Source organism: Anolis sagrei, chromosome 1 (genome assembly GCF_037176765.1).
Source record: "Anolis sagrei isolate rAnoSag1 chromosome 1, rAnoSag1.mat, whole genome shotgun sequence".
Taxonomy (NCBI): domain Eukaryota; kingdom Metazoa; phylum Chordata; class Lepidosauria; order Squamata; family Dactyloidae; genus Anolis; species Anolis sagrei.
The window spans coordinates 185,255,284-185,280,005 of record NC_090021.1 but is presented as its reverse complement, the minus strand read 5'-3'; the positions used below and the strand labels follow the sequence as shown (position 1 = coordinate 185,280,005).

At 39.7% G+C, this 24,722-nt stretch overlaps 1 protein-coding gene across 1 annotated transcript in view; it reads left to right on the top strand.

Annotated features, from left to right (window-relative positions):
* The window catches only part of ITGAV (integrin subunit alpha V), a 92,379-nt gene extending 68,060 nt beyond the window's left edge, over positions 1-24,319 (top strand). The window contains exons 22-30 of the mRNA XM_060763845.2: positions 1,186-1,265; positions 1,960-2,040; positions 2,448-2,553; positions 3,927-4,085; positions 6,600-6,713; positions 13,937-14,050; positions 14,141-14,251; positions 16,063-16,185; positions 19,696-24,319. Coding sequence (XP_060619828.2) covers positions 1,186-1,265; positions 1,960-2,040; positions 2,448-2,553; positions 3,927-4,085; positions 6,600-6,713; positions 13,937-14,050; positions 14,141-14,251; positions 16,063-16,185; positions 19,696-19,791 — 984 coding nt within the window. The 3' untranslated portion in view covers positions 19,792-24,319. The remainder of the gene's footprint in view (positions 1-1,185; positions 1,266-1,959; positions 2,041-2,447; positions 2,554-3,926; positions 4,086-6,599; positions 6,714-13,936; positions 14,051-14,140; positions 14,252-16,062; positions 16,186-19,695) is intronic.
* Positions 24,320-24,722: the final 403 nt, after the last annotated feature.

Genomic DNA, 24,722 nt, shown 5'->3' with positions numbered 1-24,722 from the left:
TCTCCTAATTTTCTTCAAGTCCAAGATCCAAAGTAGCTCACCACCTTAAAAAGTATGCCATTAAAAAAACTACAAAATAAACATTGAATTAAATGGGTTGCTGTGGGTTTTCTGTATGGCAATGTTCCAGAAGCATTCTCTCCTGATGTTTCATCAACATCTTTGGCAGGCATCCTCAGAGGTTGTTGGAAACTAGACAAGTGGGGTTTATATATCTGTGGAATAATGTCCAGGGTCCTTTGCTGAACGTAGCATTTGTTGGATTTCTTCATCAGCTTCCCTATGCGGTCAGTGATTCCCTTGATGTATGGTAAGAACACTCTTCCCCTGGGTGGATCTTTGTCTTTACTGATGAAGAAACACAACCTACAAACTATTTACAGACCCCACTAAGAAAATCCAACAAATGCTACGTTTAGCAAAGGACAAGACGGATCTTCTCACCTGTATAGGAGTCTACCGTATATCATGCAGCTGTGGACAAGTCTACATAGGGACCACCAAACGCAGCAAGGCCCAAACATGAATCAAGGAACATGAAAGGCACTGTAGACTACTTCAACTGGAGAAGTCAGCCATAGCAGTATTAAAAAAAAAATCTAAAATCAGGACTGTAAATAAAGAACACTCAGAAGATGGGAATTCCAGACAAGAAATAATCAGGGCCAGCTAACACCTCCCAGCAAAGGATTCCCCCAGGCAGGAAACAGCCAGGCTTTGAAGCTGCAAGGCAATTCAATGTTAATCAAGGTGGCCGATTGCAACATTCACACTTGCCTCCAACAGACAAGAATTATTTCTCCCATCCTGGACATTCCACAGATGTATAAACCCCACTTGTCTAGTTTGCACACAACCTCTGAGAATGCCTGCCATAGATGTGGGTGAAATGTCAGGAGAGAATGCTTCTGGAACATGGCCAGACAGCCCAGAAAACTCACAGCAACCCAGTGATTCTGGCCATGAAAGCCTTCGACAACAAATTGAACTAAATGTTAACAATTATTAAACTTATTCAGTTAAAATCTCCTTAAAATTTATAAGTAAAACATTGTCCTTCAAAAACAGTGTCCATTCTTAAAAATGTTTCTGCTGTGAAATAAGAAACACAACAGTCAGGCACAAGCCAACCTCTCCTGCCTGTTAACAATATTAAAATCCTTTACTTCTTCTCTTGCTTTCCAGCTCTCAGCTGGCCTTCATTTCAGCGTTCACCAAGAATCAGAGATGGACACCTTTGTGAAGTTTGACTTGCAAATCCGTAGGTAAGGAACCTTTACTCCCTGTGTTTGTTTACCTACCTAATATAGTGGTTATTTAAGTGGATGGACAAAAGAAGTAGAAATTATGGTGGCCGGTGAAACTCGCATTACTGTTAAGTCTCAATTAGTACTATGGAAACTGGGAAGGGAAAATTTATCCCATAGGCCAGGGTCTCTTAAACTTTTACCTGTAGCCTTGGATGTGATTTCTGCATATAAGATTGTCTGCTGTCTCTTCCAAAGCTGCTGTTTTGAAATTGCACTACTTGTGCCGAGTCGGACTTTTGTGGCTAATCCTTTACGTTTTGAACACAGAGCCTTGAATCTTATTTGCCTATATCTGAATGTTTGTGCAGTAAAAGGAAGATATTGATTTGCAAGGCTTTTAACATGAGAGCTATAGACAGAACGGAGAAACAGAGAGAGGGAGAGGCTATCTATGTTCAAGGAATGTTTCAAGTGACTGTTTTGAGCAAATGGAAAATGAAAACATCAGGTCTTTCTATCATCCATAGCACCCTTCTCTGGGATAGTAGTTTGGGGGGGGGGGGTTCATTCTGGAGTGTGAGGGGCTCTAACCTAGATATGGGTCTTACGAGGTTAGTTTTGGGAACACATTCTTTGTGCATTCCATTCACCAACTGTTTGTTTTGTCAAGAGTACAGAACTGGAATTTCTCTCTGTTGCTGTTTTGCAGCTCAAACCTGTACAACAATGAAAGCCCCACGGTCTCATACCAAGTGGACTTAGCCATCTTAGCAGCAGTAGAAATCAGAGGGTGAGTCTTGACCCTGTCACCAGTTTTAGCCACTGGCTTGTTCTCTTTCTTTGATGACACTATGTAATAAAACTTGAAAAAAAATCCCATTTAATTATGCAGTGCTTACTTTGAAAGTAGTTGTTATACTCCAGAAACTTCATTTTTGTGGTGCCACAAACTATGTTGAATTGATTGAGAGTCCATGAGATATTCATTGAAAAACTATAGCAAAAGGTGCTGCAGGATGTCTCACAAAAACAAGGTTTTGGCAGTTTAATAAATCTTTCCCTTTTCTGCATGATAGACCTGATTAGGAAATGACATTTATAACCCAGGAACAAAAGTCGTGTCACATAGTGTAATTGTATGTCTTGCACTGTGTCCTTTCTGTCTGGTCCTCACTGTTGGCTGTTTGGACACCTTAGGGTCTCTTCACCTGATCACATCTTTCTTCCAATTCCTAACTGGCAACCCAAGGAGAATCCAGAAACAGAAGATGACATTGGGCCCCTGGTTCAACATATCTATGAGGTAAGTGTCGTTTAGAGGGTAGCCAATGAATAAGCAAGGGGATATGTTTGACTCTGCAGATGCTTTAGCCTACAGTTCTCATAAGCCTCTCTTGTGCAGGCAGGACTGCTGATCGAAAGGTCAGCAGTTCAAATCTGGGGAGCTGGGTGAGCGCCCGTCTGTCATCTCCAGCTTCTCATGTGGGCACATGAGAGAAGCCTCCCACAGGATGGTAAAACATCCGGGCGTCCCCTGCTCAGTGTCCTTGCAGACAGCTAATTCTCTCACATCAGAAGCGACTTGTAGTTTTTGAAGTCACTCCTGACATGAAAAAATGGTTTTGGATATAGGAATTATAATTCAAAGCATTGGAGATTCAAAGTATAAATTGTGCATGCTTAACATGCAGGGATTATTTTTACGAGAGGGCTAATCACATGACCCTATGGGCTGTAAACCTTTTAAAAAAAATTAGCAGAACTAATTGAAGATTTTGCTTGAATCCAGTTATCTTGTGTTGCATTGTCAACCTAAACACAGTCCACTCTTCTGTTGCTGCCTCTTTTTGAACAATGGAACAGAGAAGCTAAAAAGAAAACATGGTCCATCAGTTAGGTACTGTGGCTTTCCAACTAGTTGCCAGTCTTCAAGGAAACTCATAAAACTGAGTATTTATCCAGCCTCTGTAGTGTATATGAGCTTTTCTAACACAGCTTATACACAGAACTTCCCGATTTACAAAGTTAATGCTTTTTAAAAACAATATAACTGTAATACAACAGAAATCCCTTGTCATTCCTTTCTTATTCCCAAAATATTGAGAAAATAATATCTTTGAATCACAATTTATAATTTCTTAAGTGGCAATATTGAAAATGTTAGTGGCATTAACAGGAATACCTTAATTGTATTGGGTACTTCCCCCAAAATTGGTCAAGTTCCTCAAACCAAGAACCCCAACACAGCCACTGAGAACCCTTGCACAGACTCTTGTTTCCCTTCATGTCTCATCTCATCTCTTTTGTAGGAATGCTTCAACAGTCCTTTGTCTAAAAGCACAGTGGAGTCACATATATGGTGTCGAGTGACATATTTTGGAGATAGTAGAGACAGAATAGTGTGGGAATCAGGAGGTGATATGACATCATTTCCAATTGTATGGTACTTGAGGGATTGAGGAGAGATTGGTGTCATAATCCAAAAACAGAAATTTCCCCAGGCTCCAAGATGCTTCCTGGTTAAGTCAATCATCTTTGAAGTGGCTAGGAATTGCTGAAATGAGCCTTTTGTTGAAGAGATTAAAGATATATGAACATAATAAGTCCAACAAGATACATTTTTGCAAAAGTGAAAAAAGAAAATTCCTCGTTGCCTTTTTTACTTTTTCTCACCAGCTCCGAAATAATGGCCCAAGTGCCTTCAGCAAAGTGATGCTCAACCTTCAGTGGCCTTACAAGTATAACAACAATACACTTCTGTATATTATCAAGTATGAAATAGAAGGACCCATGTCCTGCACCTCGGATATGGAGATTAACCCACTAAAAATAAAGGTAAGAGGAAAGTCTCTTTTATATGTGGAGCAAGCTTTTCTGTACATATTAAATCATGAGGATTGTTGTTAATAATTATGATAACATTCTTTGTTCTCGTCATCATAAAAAAAGGTTTAAAATTCAGTTGTTAGTAGGAGACCAGTTTGTGGGGCTCCAGCACAGGATTGATTAATGCAATCAGTAGTGTTGCTTATAAGAGCTGACACAACTGGAAAAAGTATAGCTGAGGGAATCAACTTCTTCATTGGAAAGGCTTCCTTGGAAGATGCGTGAGCCATTGCTGTGGCTACCACTGTGCGAAGTGTGATACTTTAGCAGCTGTGGGGATATTACATGGGATCTTGGCTGGCATTTTTCATTGTTGTACTTTGTGGTGTGCTTTGGAGGGTGAAGAGAGACTAGTCCCATGGGACCAGATCTTTGTATGGGTCATAAATTCCAGTTTACAAGCAGTCCCCAAGTTATGAACAAGATAGGTTCTGTAGGCTTGTTCATAAGTTGAATGTATATGTAAGTTGGAACAGGTATTTATTTATTTATTTATTTATTTATTTATTTATTTATTTATTGTGGCATTTATATCCTGCCCTTCTCATCCCAAAGGTGACTCAGGGCGGCTTACATTTTTCAAGTGTAACTCCATTTTGGATAACATAGGGAAAGGTTAACCCCCCTGTGGTGTTTGTTTGGCTGTCTGTGCCCCTGTTCAGAAGAATTTCACCTCATTTTCTGTCCCTGTGATGATTGGATTTTGAGAAATTTGGCTTATCGTGGAAACTGTTTTTACTGTTTTAATTAACGTTTTATTTATTGTTTTAATTGTTGTTATATTGCTTTGTTATATGTAGTGCCATCGAAATGTTGCCAAATGTAAGCCGTCCTGAGTCCCCCTTCGGGGGTTGGGAAGGAATGGGATAGGAATACTGGAAATAAATAAATAAATAAATGAAACAAGGATTGGTGATAAAGCTTCAATGAAGACACCTTTTCTCCTGGATGACTCTTTCAAGAGTGAATTTCCCTTCTGAGGGGTAAATTTATCTCACTTCCCGGTGTCTTACTCCCATTCTTAATTAGGAGTCATTTATAAGTTGGATGATTGTAACTCGGGCGCTGCCTGTATTTATTTGTATATTTAAAATCACTACATCTACATCACCCTTTATCCCCATAGCAGAACAATATACAAATACACTGACTGAGAAAAAAATGAACTGCAAATAATTGCACTCCTAGTACTTCTAATATTTCACTGATTCTAAGATATACTTCCCCCCTAAAAAATCCAGGTTGAAAAAAGAGGATGCAACTTAGAATTGTGTGCATCTTTAATTCTTGTTGGTTTGTTGTTGTTGTTGTTGTTGTTGTTGTTGTTGTTTTTAATGAGGATTGGAAACAGCATCTGAGAGGTGAGGAGGTTTTCCCAACCCTGCACCCAGTGCTGACACCACCTCCCCAACCTCGCACCTTTCATGCTGTCCCATCTCCTGATGTTGGCTTGGTGTGGCCAATGCGCCTAGTCTGTCTTCTTGGTGTCTCTTTAGTATTGTTGGGTTTGTTTTGAAGAGAGAGGTTTGGTGGTAATGGTGGCTGCTGCCTCTTGATGCTGGTTTGGTGTGGCTTCTGCTCTCTGTTGCTGCTACCTTATGCTCTCGGCAGAAACGGCTTTCCTTCCTTCCATTCCCCCATCCCCTTGCTGCTGCAAGGATTAGATGTTACAAAATGGGAACATAGAAAGTTGTCTTCCATGCAATCAGGGCACTGGCTCACACGGGCCAATATTGTCTACTCTGACCTGTAGCCCTGCAGGGTTTTTTCACTCTTGCCCTACTTAGAGATTCCTGATATTCCCTTGTGTTACCTGTGTGAATATTAAGTACATCCAACCTTCTTAAGCCTCTTCTACACTTTCATATAATCAAGACTACAAATCACATAATCCACATTATTGGCACTGAACTAGATTATATGAGTCCACACTGCCATACAATCCAGTTCAAAGCAGATAATATGGATTGTATATACTGGTGTAGAAGGAGCCTTGTCTTCTAAAATCAGTTGAGGTAGTATATTTTAGAGATAGGGTGGGTCCTCTCATCTGTTGGATGATTTGGTAGACTGAGGATGACATTAAATGGAAGTCCTCTTCATGGTCAAGGAGAAGGGAATGCATTAATTTAAGGGTCCTTCCACACAGCCATATAACTAAGAAGAATATCAAGGCAGAAAATCCCACAATATCTGCTTTGAACTGGGTTATCTGAGTCCACACTGCCATATATTCCAGTTCAAAGCAGAAAATGTGGGATTTCCTTCAGCTGTGTGGAAGGGTTCTAAGGCTCATTCGCATCATAATAAACCTCAATGGATAAACACATCATTTTCATAATCTCAGACTTTTTATATCCTCCCCATTTCTCTTGAGATCTAATGTTTTGCTTTTCATCAGTTTACAACACCTATGGGGATACTTGAATAATTACTCTAGTAATTGAATCTGTCTTGATATAGATGTCAGCTTCAGAAGGAGATGAAAAGAATGAGACAATTAATGGGGAAAATACCAGGGATCACAATATCAACCGGAGAGACCTCAGTGCTGCCGAGGGAGATGTGCAAACTTTGGTAAGACTTGTGCTGATTTCTCCAGAAATGGTCACTTGCCACTATTTTTGAGAAGTTGTAGTTTTCATAATGTTTGTGTTATGAAAAATTGCTTCATACTGCACAATACTGGAAGAAATGTGTTAGCCTGGTTTAGGCCAATTGATGGTTGTGGTGGGAAAGACTGCTGCTACTGAGAAAGCTAATGGCAGAGCAGATAAAACTTCCCTGTTTTATCAATAGAGATAATTGGTATAGATTTACTGAATGAGTCACAGGAAACTGAAATTCCTCAGATGCATTCTGGTGACGAGAGTAATTGTGAAGTTCCAAAACATTATCCTAAATCCAGTTCGTACTCTCAAATAGAATAGACCAATAGGAATCCACAGGAACTCAACTTCTTTAAATTCAGTTTATAGAATGGGATTGGCAGATGAATTTGGATAATTCTGGTTAATCCAAAATCAGATTTGATTTACAAATATATTTCCCTCAGTTGAGTGCCATGGTGTCTGCCATTGGATCCCCTACATATGACTTAGCCAAATTTCTTGCTGCACAGTTACAAAGCCACATTGGGTTCACAACACACTACATCAAGGACTCAGCCCACTTCATTGAGAAAATCAGCAATCTCAAGCTAAATACAAATGACAAACTGATCAGCTTCGATGTGGTGTCTCTATTTACCATGGTCCCAGTTGCAGACACCATGGCACTCATCAACCAGAGATTTCCAGAAGACATCACGGCGCTGTTTCACCATTGCCTCACCACCAGCTATTTTCAGTGGGACAATGAATTCTACGAACAGAAAGATGGAGTAGCTATGGGGAGCCCTCTCAGCCCAGTCATAGCTAACTTCTACATGGAACAATTTGAAAAACAAGCTCTTGAAACAGCAACCAAAAAGCCCACTATATGGTTCAGATATGTGGATGACACGTTCACCATTTGGAGCCATGGAGAAGAAGAACTCAACAGGTTCCTGGAACATCTTAACAGCATCCACCCAAACATCCAGTTCACCATGGAAAAAGAAAATGAAGGAAGACTGCCTTTTCTAGATGTCCTAGTCATCCGCAAACCAGATCAACAATTGGGTCACACCGTTTACAGAAAACCCACACACACACAGATAGATATCTACATAAAAACTCCAACCATCACCCAAGTCAAAAAAGAAGCACCATTAAAGCCTTGGCAGACCGTGCAAAAAGAATCTGCGAACCCCACCTCCTCCAAGATGAACTGAACCACCTCAACTGGGCTCTCCAGGCCAATGGATACTCCACCTCAGACATCAGAAGAGCTGCAAGACCAAGAACAAGCCATGAGAGTAAGACCCGTCGCAAACTCTGTTCCTGCGGGAGCAAACCTTGCTAGCATGTCCCTGACGTCATGAGACTCCGCCTCTCGCCCCACCCCTTTCTCCGCCTCTTTCTCCTTGCGAGAGTGGTTTTTCCTTTGCTAGGGCAGCATTGCCAGCGTACTCTCTCAGTTGGCAGAATTCAACTGAGAGAAAATGCGGGCAATGCTGCCCTAGCAAAGGAAAAACCACGCTGGCAAAGAGAAAGGGGCGGAGAAAGGGGCGGGGAGAGAGGCGCAGGCTCATGACGTCAGGGACGTGCTAGCAAGGTTTGCTCCCGCAGGAACAGAGTTTGCGGCGGCTCTAAAGATGAAGATCCACCCAGAGGAAAAGTGTTCCTGCCATACATCAAGGGAACCACTGACCGCATAGGGAAGCTGATGAGGAAACACAACATACAAACAATCTACAAACCCACCAAGAAAATCCAGCAAATGCTACGTTCAGCAAAGGACAAGAGGGATCCTCTCACCTCTGCAGGAGTCTACCGTATACCATGCAGCTGTGGACAAGTCTACATTGGGACCACCAAACGCAGCGCCCAAACAGGAGGAACATGAAAGGCACTGCAGACTACTCCAACCAGAGAAATCAGCCATAGCAGAGCACCTGATGAACCAACCTAGACACAGCATTTTATTTGAGAACACAAAAATGCTGGACCACTCTCACAACCACCATGTCAGGCTACACAGAGAAGCCATTGAAATCCACAAACATGTGGACAATTTCAACAGAAAGGAAGAGACCATGAAAATGAACAAAATCTGGCTATCAATATTAAAAAATTCTAAAATTGCAACAGCAAAAACAGCAGAGAGAAAAACAGGCAGGGACATCTAATCACCCTTCAAGAAGAGTTTGCCCCAGGCACAGTCAGCCCTTTGTATGCTAATCAAGGTGGGCAGTTGAAAGATCCACACCTAGCCCAACTTACAAAAGCCCTTTGTCTCACCCTGGTCATTCCACAGATATATAAACCCCTTTTTTCCCAGCTCCAGCAGACCTCACCTCTGAGGATGCCTGCCATAGATGCAGGCGAAACGTCAGGAGAAATGCCTCTAGAACATGGCCATATAGCCCGAAAAAACCCACAAGAACTGAGGTTAAATGTTTTTGAATGTTTACATAAAACTGTAATTTTGAGATAAGACTGTCCAACTCTGATTAAACCATTATTCTAATCTCCTTCAATGTAATGTGCTTATGTATCCTTCCAATAATAATAATGTAAAATACTAAATGTAATAATAACACCTAGAGTAAAATAATATTTATTTATTTACTATATTTCTATACCACCCTTCTCAGCCCGAGGGCGACTCAGGGCGGTTTAGAAAACAGACACAATTTGATGCCACACTAATATAAACACTTAAAAGCATATAAACATCCATAAAATTCCATAAACAATAAAATCAATAAAACATAAAAACATAAATCCTCTGTATCTAATTTCCAGAATCTTTATCCAATTGCAATTGTCCAGCCGTTCCAAGGTCAAGTAATTATTAATAATAAATGTAATAATCACATTAATAAATAGAGAAAAATAATAAATGTAATAATAATAGAGTAAAATAATGTACATGTAATAATAATAATAAATAGAGTAAAATATTATATGTAATAATAATAATAACAGAGTAAAATAATAAATAAGCCAAGGGGTGCTTTTTCAGCCTAAAACAAGGGCTGAAAATCTTGGCTTATACTTGACTAGATATGGTATCCTACCAAATTCCAAACCAGATATTCTATTGTGTGAAACCATATAGTAAAAGTAATACAAAACTGCTGGGACTATATAGCAGATGTATTCTCTTAATCGTAATGAGCATTCCAAGCCACTTCCAGTTTCCTGAAACATATCAATATATGAGCAAATAATGTACATACTTTGTAGGATAACATTTTCATTGTGTGTGTTCCACATACAAGAACAATAAAATTCTAATAGGGCACAGCCACAGATTATACACTGTTGTCATACTTTGTTCTTAGTATCTAGATGGTCTTTGTTCTTAGTATCTCCATGTCCCACTTTACATCTGCAATGCCACCCTCTCAACTATTTTTCCCATAAACATCATTAGGAGGAGCGGGTATTGCATTACCTCAGCCACAGTGGTGTAGCAGGGATTGGATTTTAATGGGCTTTACTAAGGATGATTTAATGCCACATGTTTATTGGACTTCAGATTCCTGTGATCTATGATGTGGAAGCTGCAACACTTGATTTGCCAGCTTGATAAATAAGTCATTGTTCCAAGCATTTCCAAGAATGATAAAGTCAAGGACGCTGGAATTCCAAAAGAAAATGCTGACGATGTCACTTGCTATCTGTGTACATTCTCTCAGTTCAAGGGTGATGTGTTCAAAAAAGACATTGTCGTTATAGGTGTAATAAAAAGAAAGCGGAGAAGAGAAAAATCCATTTCCTTGGACTAGTCTTGGGTCTGTTCAAATTGTCACATTACAGAGACATTAACCAAAGATGAAAAATGAGCAAACCAATCTGTATTCTGAATTTGTGCAGTGTCATTTGTAAAAAAAAACATCACCATATCTGTGCTGAGATGCTTTGGATGTGTGGACTCAGCTTATTCTTCCCATGCTTCTTCCAGAGGTAGATGATTATTTAATGAAGGCTCACCGAAGTTCTTGCTTTCCATCCTAATTCTATAAGAGCTTATTTATGCAGACTAGAAATGTGTGTAAACTTTTGTGTGTACTTTTCAAATGTGCACATTATTGCCAGTGATAGGAACAAATTAAAATCAATGGGATTTTGGCTTGCATAAATAGGAGTATAGTATCTAGATCAGTGGTTCTTAACCTGTGAGCTGCGGCCCACTGGTGGGCCGTGAGACTTAAAATAAGGTCACTAGCTCTAAATTATTAGATATGTTTTTGTGTGAGCGAGCAGATGGAAACTCCTGGATAGCATACATTCTCTATCAGAAACTTGAGTTGATGTGGTCTATCCAATGCAATTTTCTGAATCAGCAACCCAGATGACCAAACCGAATCTAAAGTTGACCAAAATTTGATTCGTAACCCTTTTGGTACTAGTGTTGGAGAGTAGTCCCTGGTCAAGTTGTCCCTGGTCAAAGTAGACCCTGATTAACTGGTCCCTGGTCAAAAAAAGGTTGGGGACCACTGGTCTAGATCCAGGGAAGTCACACTACTCCTCTAGTCTGCTTTGGTCAGACCACACCAGGCACTGTAATTTAAGGGGGACGTTGAACAAGCTGGAATGTGTCCAAAGGAGGGCAACTCAAAGAATCAAGGGCCTATAGAGCTAGTCCTATGAGGAGCAGCTTAAAGAGTTGGGCATCTTTAGCCTGAAGAAGAAAAGGCTGAGAGGAGACGTGATGAGGGCCATGTATAAATATGTGAGGGGAAGTCATAGGGAAGAAGGAGTAAGATTGTTTTCTGTTGCCCTGGAGACTAGGATACAGAACAATGGCTTCAAACTACAGGAAAGGAGATTCCACCTGAACATGAGGAAGAACTCCTAACTGTGAGAGCTGTTCAGCAGTGGAACTCTCTGCCCCGGAGTGTGGTGGAAGCCTTCTTTGAAAGCTTTTAAGCAGAGGCTGGATGGCCATCTGTTGGGGGTACTTTGAATGCAATTTTCCTGCTTCTTGGCCCAAGAGGTCTCTCCCAACTCAATGATTCTATGATTTACATTATACTGTTAGGTTGGTAAATTTCCTAACATGGACAACTCAAGTCAGTGTACTGTTAGACTAAAATTATTGATGTACGTAAGTTGTAAGTGCATCATTAACTTCATTCCAGAATTAGATTAAGTACTTTATCACACTAGAGCATGAATCCACTTTAAATCCGGTTTCAGCCCCCTGCAGAATTCTGGGGTTTGTAGTTTAGGGAGGCTGTTCAAGGCAGAAACCAGATTAAAGTGGATTCATTCTCTAATGTGATGAGGTCCTTAATTATGAGGAAACAATTCTTATAGTTTCTAGTTGGGCAAAGTCTGGTTTTCTTCAATTTTTGAAAAATTACTTGGTTGGTTTTTTTTTTGTTTGTTTGGGTTTTTTTTGTTAGTCTGTCAAGTTTTGTAAGAATCAGTGAGTTGACACAAATCACAATTTTGGAGAAAAGGGTTGAAATCCAAACTCAAGCCATGTAAACCCACTGGGTGACGCTGGAGAAATCACACTCTCTGAGCCTCAAAGGAGGGCAAAAACAAATTCTCTCTGGACATTCCCCTCCACTCCCCAAGCAAAATCCTGTCATATGGTTGCCATCAGTCAGAAACAACTTGAAGACCCACAGCAACAACCATAGGTGATGAGTTCAGATTTTAAAAAATCCAAATGATGAATTATTTCTAAGATGAAAAGGTTTAAAACCAGCAAGTAATGAGGTCAGCCTGAAGGGCAGTTGTCTCCTTTACATCTTCTTTGCAGCCAAGTGGTTTGCATGAGATGAAGGCAAAGGCAAAACTCTTCTGAACAAGAAAACACTGTGAAAAGTACAACATACATTGGAAGCAATTGGATGGCACACAACAACAGCAATTCTCACCGGCCAAAATACAATTTGGTGCATCAAATGTTTGAGTATCTTTGAACTGCTGATTCCAAAAATGGCACCCGTTTTCCCATCTCAACTCTCTTTTTTGAGATACAGAACATATGCCTTATATCAACTCACCTGTCAAATAACCATATCTAAGAAACTAGAGCCAATGCAGTCTATCCAGTGCAATTTTCTGAATCTGTTCCCCAAATAACCCTAGGAACAGACGTAAAAACCAAGACACACAAACAATTTTTTGTGAGGCTGTGTTATTATTTGACTTGTTGTTGATTCAGTTATTAAATTGATCCCCCAAACTTCTGAGAAATGGGCAGTTGCTTGGGTATGTAGCCCCCTTAAGATCAGAGGCATAAGAAGCAAGCCCGAAAGGAATGTTAAAGGCATGTAATTCCGCATCACGAAAACAAAAAACCACTGGTTGGGATTCTCTTAGTGAAATGTGTGTTTGTAAGTGTGGCTTATGCCTATATTTATCCTTTTTTTTCTGTCTGTTTTTTTTCTGGAGCAAAAAGTGCTGTGTGTAGCATACAAAACATTTTCTACTGTCAAATCCAGCTGTCACTGGCTACTGGTGACGATGGAAAGAAATGGAGAGGCACTTTAGATGAGCAGAAGCAGTAGCACACCTTCTTTGAGCTGGGCTAAACTGTTCCTCAGCTGCATCCCCACTCCCTGACCTCCTACCAGTAAACAGCAGCAGCAGCAGCCCCTCCTGGGTCTTTGCATGTGAGGAGGAGAGGTTTGGATGGGGCATAGTGCGCTTGAGAATAGCTTCGAATAGAATGGAATAGAATCATAGAATTGGAAGAGACCTCATGGACCATCCAGTCCAACCCCCTGCCAAGAAGCAGGAAAATTGCATTCAAAGCACCCCTGACAGATGGCCATCCAGCCTCTGTTTAAAAGCTTCCAAAGAAGGAGCCTCCATCATACTCCGGAGCAGAGAGTTCCACTGCTGAACGGCTCTCACAGTCAGGAAGTTCTTCCTAATGTTCAGGTGTAATCTCCTTCCTTGTAGTTTGAAGCTATTGTTCCGCGTCGTGGTCTCCAGTTAAGCAGAAAACAAGCTTGCTCCCTCCTCCCTATGACTTCCTCTCATGTATTTATACATGGCCCTCATCACATCTCCTCTCAGCCTTCTCTTCTTCAGGCTAAACATGCCCAGCTCTTTAAGCCGCTCCTCATAGGGCTTGTTCTCCAGACCCATGTGGGGAAGTGGACACAAAACTACTTGATTCAAGAGCTTGGCTTTTATGTTAGCGCATATAATACAACTGTGTATGCCTTTCCCCATTTGTAGGGCTGTGGAACTGCTGAATGTTTAAAGATTGTCTGCCAAGTTGGTCGCCTGGAGAGGGGGAAGACTGCGGTTCTGTATTTAAAGTCTCGTCTTTGGACTCAGACCTTCATGAACGTGAGCGACTTTTTGAATTTCTACAAATTCTCCCTCCCCTCTGTATAATGTAAGGTCCAATTTAACGTTTCTTCTGTATTCTCATCCCAGAAAGAAAACCAGAACCATTCCTATTCTCTCAAGTCGTCGGCTTCTTTCAGTGTCATTGAGTTCCCCTACAAGAACCTTCCCTTCCCTGAAGATGTCCACAACTCTACAATAGTAAGCCATTTGATGTGCAGAATTGATTTGACCTGGGGCAGCATAATTAAGCTGAAAAGAATCGTCAAAATGAAACATCCGTCTAATCAGCTGTTCCTTTTTTTTACTAAGCAATATTAAATTATTAGTTGTTGGGCTTATTCAATTTGAGTGCATGCTGCTTAAGCTTTTAATTAAATTTAGGCCTTCAATTAAAAGCTTTTGATGTGGTCTTCAGATGTTGCTCCATATCAGACTTGGTTGTTTCAGCAGAATGGGCGCTGGCATACAGAATTGGAGTGCCTGCGAACTCAAGTCAGGCAGTTATGACAACCCACAAATCAAATCTAGCTTTATTTTATGCATGGTTACTTAAAAGACAGTCCGGCCAATGTTATGTGAAGCCCATTCCCAGGTAAATGTACAAAGGAATGCAACTTTGGTATACTGTAGAATTAATGCAGTTTTACACCACTTTAATTGCCTCAATGGCTCAATGCTATGGAATCACTGAAGTAGTCATTTTACAAGATCTTTATCCTTTTCTACCAAAGAGTGCCGGGTCCTTTACAACTTCAAAAATTCCATAGCATTGAGCTATGGCAGTTAAAGGGGTGTCAGACTTTATTGATTCTGCAATGCAGATGACCTCTAGATGTGACAGAAATGCATTTAACCAGTTTAGTTCCATGAAACTAGTGGGACTAAACCAGAAAGCACGATACTTCAAATCACTTCTGGTTGACTTTACGTAAAAGTAAAGGTTTACCCCTGACATTAAGTCCAATCATGTCCAACTCTGGGGGTTGGTGCTCATCTCCATTTCTAAGCTGAAGAGCAGGCATTGTTTGTAGACACCTCCAAGGTCATGTGGCCAGCATGACTGTATGGAGCGCTGTTAGTTTCCCGCTGGAGTTGTACCTATTGATCTACTCATATTTGCATGTTTTCAAACTGCTAGGTTGGCAGAAGCTGTGGCTAACAGCAGGAGCTTACACCTCTCCCTGGATTCGAACCTGCAACCTTTCGATCAGCAAGTTCAGCAGCTCAGTGCTTTAATAATAATAATAATAATAATAATAATAACAACAACTTTATTTTTATACCCCGCCAACCATCTCCCCAAGGGGACTCAGGGTGGCTTACAAGGGACAAGCCCAAAAAATTACAGATAAAAACACAAACAATTAAAAACATCAGATTAAATATAAAAACAATCACAATAGTAAACAACATCAAAACAATATGGCTGAGAAAAAGAACATAGCTGAGGTTCAGGCTCAATGAGTGCAATACATCCTGAAGGGTGTGCAAGAAAAGTGCAACAATCAAGTAGACAGGGCTGGGAATACTGTCATCAAAAGTGTTGGGGTAGATGATAAGAGGGCCGACATAATGTACTGAACTTAAGTAGGGACAGGGCAATTACTGGCGGACTGCTTAATCAAAAGCACACTGGAACACCCAGGTTTTTAGTTGTCTCCAAAAAGAGGACAAAGTAGGAGCCTGTCTGATTTCCCTAGGGAAGGAGTTCCAGATCCAGAGAGCCACCACCGAGAATATATTATTTTATATTATGCAGTTTTTGTTTGATCCTTTCAGCATTTATAATTTAGGGATGTCACTGTGAGATTAAAACTCCCAGAGTCTCCCAGCCATTCTGATCAGAAGCAGTAGCAATGCTTAGTGAGATTCAGGGAGCTGTAATCCAAAAATAACATTTCCGCCATGTGCTGATGCGACCTCTTTCCAGTCATAGACTAAATCACTAAGAATTTCCAAAGTACATGCCTTACACTGATTTTTATTTTTTGGTGTTTTCCCCCCTTTAGGTTACCACAAATATCTTGTGGGGCATTCAACCAGCCCCCATGACAGTGCAAGTTTGGGTGATTATAGTAGCTGTCCTAGCAGGATTGTTACTTTTAGCACTTCTCGTCTTTGTTATGCACAAGGTGAGTGTTGTTTTTGATTAATCCTCCAGCAGGTTGTTGAACAAAAGTGATACAGTTGGGTTTGAGTGCCCCTTATCCAAAATGCTTGGGATCAGAGGTGTTTTTAGATAGCATCTATTTTTTGGATTTTTGAATATTTCTTTTTGCATATATGTTCATGATGAGATATTTTGGAGATGGGACCCAACTCTAAATACAAAATAAAATTTTGCTTCATTTATATATCTTACACATGTAATTTTGTACAATTTAAATAATATTGTTAATGAAACAAAGTGTGTGTAAATTGAACCATCGCGAAGCAAAGATTCCACTGTTTCAGCCAACTATGGGAGCAATTTCCTGAGTAGATCTCAGGAATACTGTGAGGCTTACTTCTAAGTACAGGCAGTTTCCAAGTTACAAATAGGTGCAACCATATGTGTGTGTGTGTGTGTGTATGTATATGTATATAATTGTGTGTGTGTGTGTGTGTATGTGTGTATCTATATAAATAAAAACGTAATGTTCGTTTGTGGGATTAATAGAACTCAAAAACCAGTGGGCCGATTGACACCAAATTTGGACAGCAAATTTGGACAACCCAATGTACGTCCTTCGCTCATTTTTTTTTATTTTGTCATTTGGGAGTTGTAGTTGCTGGGATTTATAGTTCACCTACAATCAAAGAGCATTCTGAACTCCACCAATTAAGGCATTGAACCAAACGTGGCACACAGGACTCCCTCCCATGACCAACAGAAAACACTAGAAGGGTCTGGTGGGCATTGACCTTGAGTTTGGGAGTTCACCAACATCCAGAGAGCACTGTGGACTCAAACAATGATGGATCTGGACCAAACTTGGCACAAATGGAGTTTGGAGGAAATAGACCTTGACATTTGGGATTTATAGTTACTGGGATTTATAGTTCACCTACAATCAAAGAGCATTCTGAATCCCACAAACGACTGAATTGGGGCAAACTTCCCACACAGAACTCCCATGACCAACAGAAAATACTTAAGGCCATCCAGTCTAACTCTCTTCACCAGGGCAAGAAAATGGAATCAGCCCTCCTGACAGTGTTCAGTGCCTTCCAAGTCGCCCAGTCCTCTGTGTGCCCAGGGGGGAGTCTCTCATTTGGTATCAGCCACTGGTTGAGATTCTGGGTTTGAGCCTGCCACTTTTGGACTCTTGCTTGCTGAGGTGTTCCAGCGAGTGTCTCTGTAGATCTTAATATATCATTATAATATCATAGTAGTAGTAGTATTATATTGTATTACATTATAATATTATAAATGTATATAATAACTCTTTCAGGAGTGAAATTCCCTTTCTAGGGGTAGATTTCTCTCACTTCCTGTTATCTCACCTTCATTCTTAACTAGAAGTCACTTGTAAGTTGGAAGTTTGTATCTCTGGGACTGCCTTTGTAGATTTGCTTTACATATGACTCAATAATAGTAATGCATTTATGCAATATAGACACACATACACTTATGAAATCAAAGCCACTCTCCAGTAATCTTGTAGAGCACTTAATACGTTGTAGATGTACAAATACAGTAGCAAATTAAAACACTAAAGATAATGAATCTGCATAAAAATAGTTCTTATGCCGGCTTAATTGAAATATCAAATAAGAAATAGAAATGCACTCAGATAAAAACTTGCTACAGCCTTTGAAATTTCCATAGCTGTTGGCTAAGGGAGCGCTGGCTTCAATTGATTAAAATAAATTATTTCTAAGTGTTTTATATATTTGTTTACTTATTAAACTTGTGTATTGAAAATGTTTATATAAAAGAGTATATAAATACTTTACATCAAGATATTAAAACATTTTGTCCTGGGATTGCTGTGTTCAGATGTTTTCCAGATCTGTGGACAGATATGGTTCAGTGCTGTTTTGGGGAAGGGATTCATTTGGGGATGCAATAAGAAATTCCATATGTCATACTTATCTATAGGCTCAATATCCATAGTTTCATCATGCTCCCAAAAATATTATTTCCCAACAGTACTTGTGAGCCTGTTTGGGTCCCCCCAATGTTTTCTATTATATACTTCTAGCCCTATTTAAAATACATGGTTAACTATTATTCATGATTCCAAGTATCTGTGTGGTTTTTAGAAACATATCCATATATTCTGTAGGGTCATCTCTATATAAAGGATATGTGTGTAATGACAGTCAAGGTGTGTCTAAGTGCTAAGTTTATGTTCTTCTACATGAGTAGTACAGACAGAGATTTATGTGAAAAGGTTAAGAAGGAATGGACAAGGAAAAGAGAAAGAGAAGTAAAATGTTACACATCCGAAGTGGTAAATCAGATAGACAGATAAAGAGCTATTTGGTTTTGTTCCTTAAAAAGCACTTTCTGCCATTTTAAATGCCACAAAGTCCTTTTTTATATTGTTGAGCTGCAAAGAGGCAGACTGTCTGGAACTCCTTACACCCAAAGACTATGTCCCTGTGAAGGAAATGAAATAGAAACAATAGAACACTTTTTATTGAAGTGCTGCTTTTACACTGCAACGTAGCCAACTTTTATATCCAATTCTGTCCTACATGACCAGCCATCCCCCACAGGGGATTGTTAGATATCTTTTAGAGGACAACTGCCACAGGGTGACCTTAATAAATTGTTGATTTGATATTGTTGACTTATGCAGTATACTACAATGTATTTTATTTAGTACTTTATTTCTATTATGACCAGGAAATATAAATGGGACTGTCCAGTTGGAAGCACCGACCTATTTACGGGCAGCAGCCAGGTTGTTACAGGGAGCGGTCACACTGGAACAACTACGCCTTCAAGCTTGGTGGGGACGAGAGAAAGGGTCTTTTTGGTGGTGGCCCCTCGACTCTGGAACTCACTCCCTAAGGACATCAGGCATGCCCCAACTTTGGCAGTCTTTAAGAGGAGCTTGAAGACGTGGTTGTTCCAGTGTGCCTTCCCAGAATCATGATCCCATAGCACTTGGTCCTCCAAAGCACTTTATATTGTTTTAGGTCTGCTCGTATGTTTCTGCAAACTGCCCCATCATTTTTCGCCCATATCCAGCATTATTTTTTAATCTTTTAAATTTAATTACATTTGGCCTACCCATAGATTTAAGTGTGTTGTCCTATTGATAATGCTTATGTTATTGTTTTATTGTTTGGTTGTTTTTAAATTGCTTGTATTGTTATTGTTATTGTATTGTTGTATTTTGGGCTCGGCCTCATGTAAGCCACACCGAGTCCCCTGGGGAGATGGTAGCGGGGTATAAATAAAGTGTTATTGTTATTATTATTATTATTTACAAGAAAATTCTGAAGGAAGGAAATGCATTTCTACAACATGCATGGAAAACCCTTTTTAACTGCGCTTAAACCTGATTTGTCAACCACTTAATAAGGAAACAATTTTTATCTGATAAATGGTTAGACAGCATGTTTTTCAAGTATTGTGAACCATTGATGAGAAGAATCTTGGACTGACGATTTTTTCCTTCACTTTTTCTCTCTTTGCTACTCAGGTGGGTTTCTTCAAACGTGTGCGGCCGCCTCAAGAAGAGCAGGAAAGGGAACAGCTGCAGCCTCATGAAAATGGTGAAGGGACCTCAGAAGCTTAAGCAGTGTTTTAGCTGTTTCATTTGACAACAGTTTAGAATGATCCACATCTTCCTGTAAAAATGTGTATTTTCTTCCTTGAGGGACAGACAGTCCAGCACAGCACTGCAAAATACCTTTTGACATTGACAATAGTCTGAAATTAACTCCAAAATGACAGCCGTATATTTAGCTTCCAGCATATTAATCATGCTCACGGATATGACTAATACTATGCACTGATGAACGTATTTTCGTGTCCCTGTTTTGCTTCTCTAGCTTGAGAAGCAATAGGCCGCATTTTTAGTTTGTTGATCGATCGAACTTGAACTGCTACAGAGTTTCCAAACCTTTCAGAAATGACATTTGTTTGATGAACTGCAGGAATACTAATTGAATACCTACAACTGAACTTTCCTGAAATAATCATCAGTTCTGTAAAGTACCACTACATTTTTGAACTGGAAGTATCTAACGCTACAAAACATACAATGAATTGTTGCACAGATCTGCTTCAGCTGTATCTTTGGAGATGAGGCTCTACTGGAAGAGGACTACACTTTATCGAGAACAGGATATCAATTTAGAGCGTGTATGGCCACTTCCCTGAGTCTATCATATGGAAGATGTCTTGTGATTTTCCAGACAAAGTCTTCCAGTTTTGCATAATATCAGGGGATTGATTGGTTCACAGCAGTTTCCTGGTACCTTTTCCAAACTCTCAAAAGTATTCTCAAGTTAATAAGGTACATTGGTGGCCAGAATTTGCATTGACAATAATGTATGTGAATTAACTATATTCGCCTGCCTTTATTTTGCATAGTTTACGTTCCAGAACCCACAGTTTTGCACTGAATGACAAGAATCTCAAATCTTGGAACTGAAAAATCTCCTTTTCAAGTATGTTGGGGTTTAGTCGTTGAAGGCCCATAAGTTGGTACTCCTGAAATAGAAAGAAAGAAGGAAAAGATGTTTGTGTAAGATTAAGTTGTAATCCTGGAAATTGTGCACAACAACGAACATGGAATATTTCCTTTTTAAAAAGACTATGATTTTCAGAAGCCTTCTTTTCAGGGTTTTTTTTTTTTTAAGAAAGTCAAAATTCTTAGGAAGTCAGTGCTTGGGTTTTTTATTCCTAAGGAAGCAGGAGATGAAAATAAAACTACAGTCTTGGGAACTGAGGGAAGGCCTGAGTGGGGAGCATAGCTTGATAAAAATTACATTGCCGATTACAACTCCCAAAATCCTCCAGATGGCATGACCACTGAGAATGCTTAGTAGGAGAGGTTGAGAGTTATAGTACAAGTCTTTTGCCCAACCTCTGCTAACCAAGTGATGAGATGAGTTACATGCTTCTCAGTGTGACCCTATAAGGCAGTGGTTCCCACCTCTGGTCTGTGGACTGCCAATGATCTGCAACAACAAATATGTGGTCCGCAGCCTCACCATTACTACACTGTTGCCTCAAAACCACGTGACAATGATAGCAACTGGTCTCACGAAACCCCTTTATAGTGATGAGGCGACAGGGATGTCAGGAGAGAAGAGGCTGACTACCCACAAAAGATTACTACCAGCACATCAGCTCTATATTATTAAATATGGTTTTCTGTGGGCGAGTAGATGGTGACTACTGAATGGCATATGTTCTGTATCAGAAACTGGAGCTGATGTGGTCTATCCAATGCAATTTTCTGAATCAATACCCCAAATAACCAAACTGAATCTAAAGTTGACCAAAAACTGATTCGTAACCCTTTTGGTACTAATGTTGGAGAGTGGTTCCTGGTCAAAGTGGTCCCTGGTCAGAAAAAGGTTGGGAACCACTGCTATAATGAGACAAATGGAACACTATCTTCGAGAAAGAAATATTGTTTCCTTTCCATGATTCCTACATAATGAGATTTGCCAGCTTGTAACGAATGGCGTCAAAACGTAAGCTCAGCTAAAGTTGTTGGCAAGTTTGACAAAGAAATCTTTAAAATCCTTAGAAAGTTAAAGCAATAAAAATTAAGGAAAACAAAATATTCGTGAACAATTACATAGATCATTTGACTATAACCAAGAAGAACTGTCAGGATTGCTGCATAACCTTTATTGTGTATAAAAGGTCTACCATTGATTTCTAAGGCTATGGAATGTAGTCTTACTTTTCCTATTACAATTGGCAGGATTTGCTCAGAAGCCTATGTTCTGATTTTGTGGTAAGAGAGTGGGAGCATTGAAGTCAAGCCTGAGAAAGTGATTGTCGAACCTCCATTCAGAGGTTTGGTTTTAGCTACTCTGCTTTTTCATCCAATTTAAAATAGCTATTTATTGGGAGATTGTAAGGATTTGTATAGAACTAAAACAACTGTGGGTGGGCACTATAAAACCTAACGTGTGCCAGATAGATGAGCTGCCAAAATTTATGTTAGGCTACTTATCAAAGTTGTTTGGCTCTCTATCCATGGGAAATGGAGTTTCTAGATATTCTTCTGTATTATGCATATGAGGGAAGCACAACTGGTCTAAGATGAGTTAGAGCAGTGGTTCTCAACCTGTGGCTCCCCAGATGTTTTGGCCTTCAACTCCCGGAAATCTTAACAGCTGGTAAACTGGCTGAGATTTCTAGGAGTTGTAGGCCAAAACAACGGGGGACCCACAGGTTGAGAACCACTGAGTTAGAGCTTGGGAAAATGATTTTCTTGGAAACAAAGAAAATACCTTTTCAAGACCTGGTTGGAGTGTTAGGTTGAGTCTAATGTGCACATGAGTGTACATAATGTGATGTTATGTTATTGAATGCTGTAGATTTAATTGCTTGTGGCTGAGAATATGAATGATCAATCAACATTGGGTTTGGAATAATGTGAGGAGAGAGGAATGTTCTTTCTGTACTGACAGATCTGTGATGGTCCTTCCTTTCGCTCAGACCAGTCATTGCTTGACATTGTGGGTACCAAAACGATGAGCTTTTGTTTCCATGTAGCTGCAAGTAGCACTTTCCCTCATAAATGCCACTTGTTTTCAGACACGAACTTCCAAATGGAAAAAGCAATCAGCTATGTAATATTTCATCTTAAATTTACTGATGGTTTTTTGATGTGCCATATGTTCTTCCATCTAGGCCACTGACACTGTAATCCTATGTAAATAGTAACCTAGTTTGTCTTCTAAATGACATTTTTCTTTGATATCTCCCCGAGCAATTAAGATGTAAATATTTTTTTAAGGAAAAAGACACAGAATTAAATATACTAAGTCTTTTTATAACTAATATTTTCACAGAAAGGAAATATTTTTATATATTGTGCAGGGTAGAACCCAATGCGTAAAAAAAGTGCCAAGAAAAGGAACCATTCAAAAATTAGTATTTTTCTTCATAATTTTATTGGTCTATATCAAACACATTTGTCCACGACAATTCTGGCCAAAATCCTACATCACTGACTTAGTTAAGAATGCATAATTAAGTGTTGTCTCTTAGTCTGACCCCACTGAAATCTACCTTATCATCCAGCAGCTGCCCTAAGCAACCTAGGTCTATTTTCCTAGCAATTGAGGTTCATCAGGATGGCATTTCTAAACTATATCCAGTGGTAACAGAAGCCTGGAAACATCATCCTGCTTCATCCCAGTTACTATCACAGCATAGTTGCCTGCTGGAGTTTAAGGTGGGATTTCAGGAGGGGGGTATTTATGTTTGTAGCAGTAGTACCACTATCATGAATACATAGTGTAACTGAATATGGAGCAATATGCAACGGGATCTTGGAGTTCCTTGTGGGGAATGAAGTTGGTTGCATCTGAGGAAGTGGATTTACTCTGCAAAGATGTATGCTACCAACTTGGTACTCTGAATTGGTCTACAGGATCCATTTTTTCATTCTGAGTGATAATGTAGTGTGGGAGGGGGCTTGCAGTTTGAGAGGCATGATTTAAATCAGTGGTCTGTGCCAAACAATAATATTGGATTCCTTAATTATCAAATAATGGACCCAGCATGACATAGTTTTTACATTGGACTAGGAGTCCTTCCACACAGCCCTATATCCCAGAATATCAAGGCAGAAAATCCCACAATATCTACTTTGAACTAGGTTATCTGAGTCCACAGTCAGATAATGTGGGATTTTCTGCCTTGATTTTCTGGGATATAGGGCTGTGTGGAAGGGCCATGAAACAAAAACTCAAGCAAAATGGATAATAATTACAGATATAGAAAGCAATTGTCCAAAATCAAAGAGTACCTGTATGCAAATACGTCAAAACATTATATTTTTATCCCCAGTTCATTGAAATCGAATCATGAGGGCCTTTGCATTAAATGTATGTCTTGATATCCCTGTAAACATGTCTTGCTGGATTTTGGGGCACGATAAAAGCTGCAAAATCTATTTTGCACAAACGACAGTGGGATTTAAACATAAATAAACTAACAAGCAGATGAACAAGAAACAACGCGTTTCCTGGGTTTTATGACTCCCGCTTCAAATGGTAAAACTGTAAATCTGTTTGCAGCTGATTAGGTTGCAGCACGGTTAAATAAAGATCTGTTCACCAAAATAATATCTAGTAGCCTTCTACTTCATCTCCATATTGTAGATATAGGTGCTATCCATCTGTAGAGAAAGTGTTTGTACTCTGGAGCACAGTGGGTTCATTTTCAAAACATAATCTGAGAGATACTGAGATAATTCAATTCCCTTTGACTCCAGCAGAATTTAATGACCTTGGAATTGGATCAGTGAACGGAAGCAGGTCTGCTCTCTTTATTTTGTCGCTGTTCTTAACCAAAGAAATCCCGCACAATGCATCTTTGATAATCGGTTTCGATTAATTGCTTGCCAAATTATCATCAATCCTCACAGTCCTAGCTAAGAAAAAAACCTGATCCCATAATTCTCTAGGGATTTTCTGTCCCATGGAGGCGACATTTCTGCCTAACCTCCTGTCACTTAAATGCGACTTA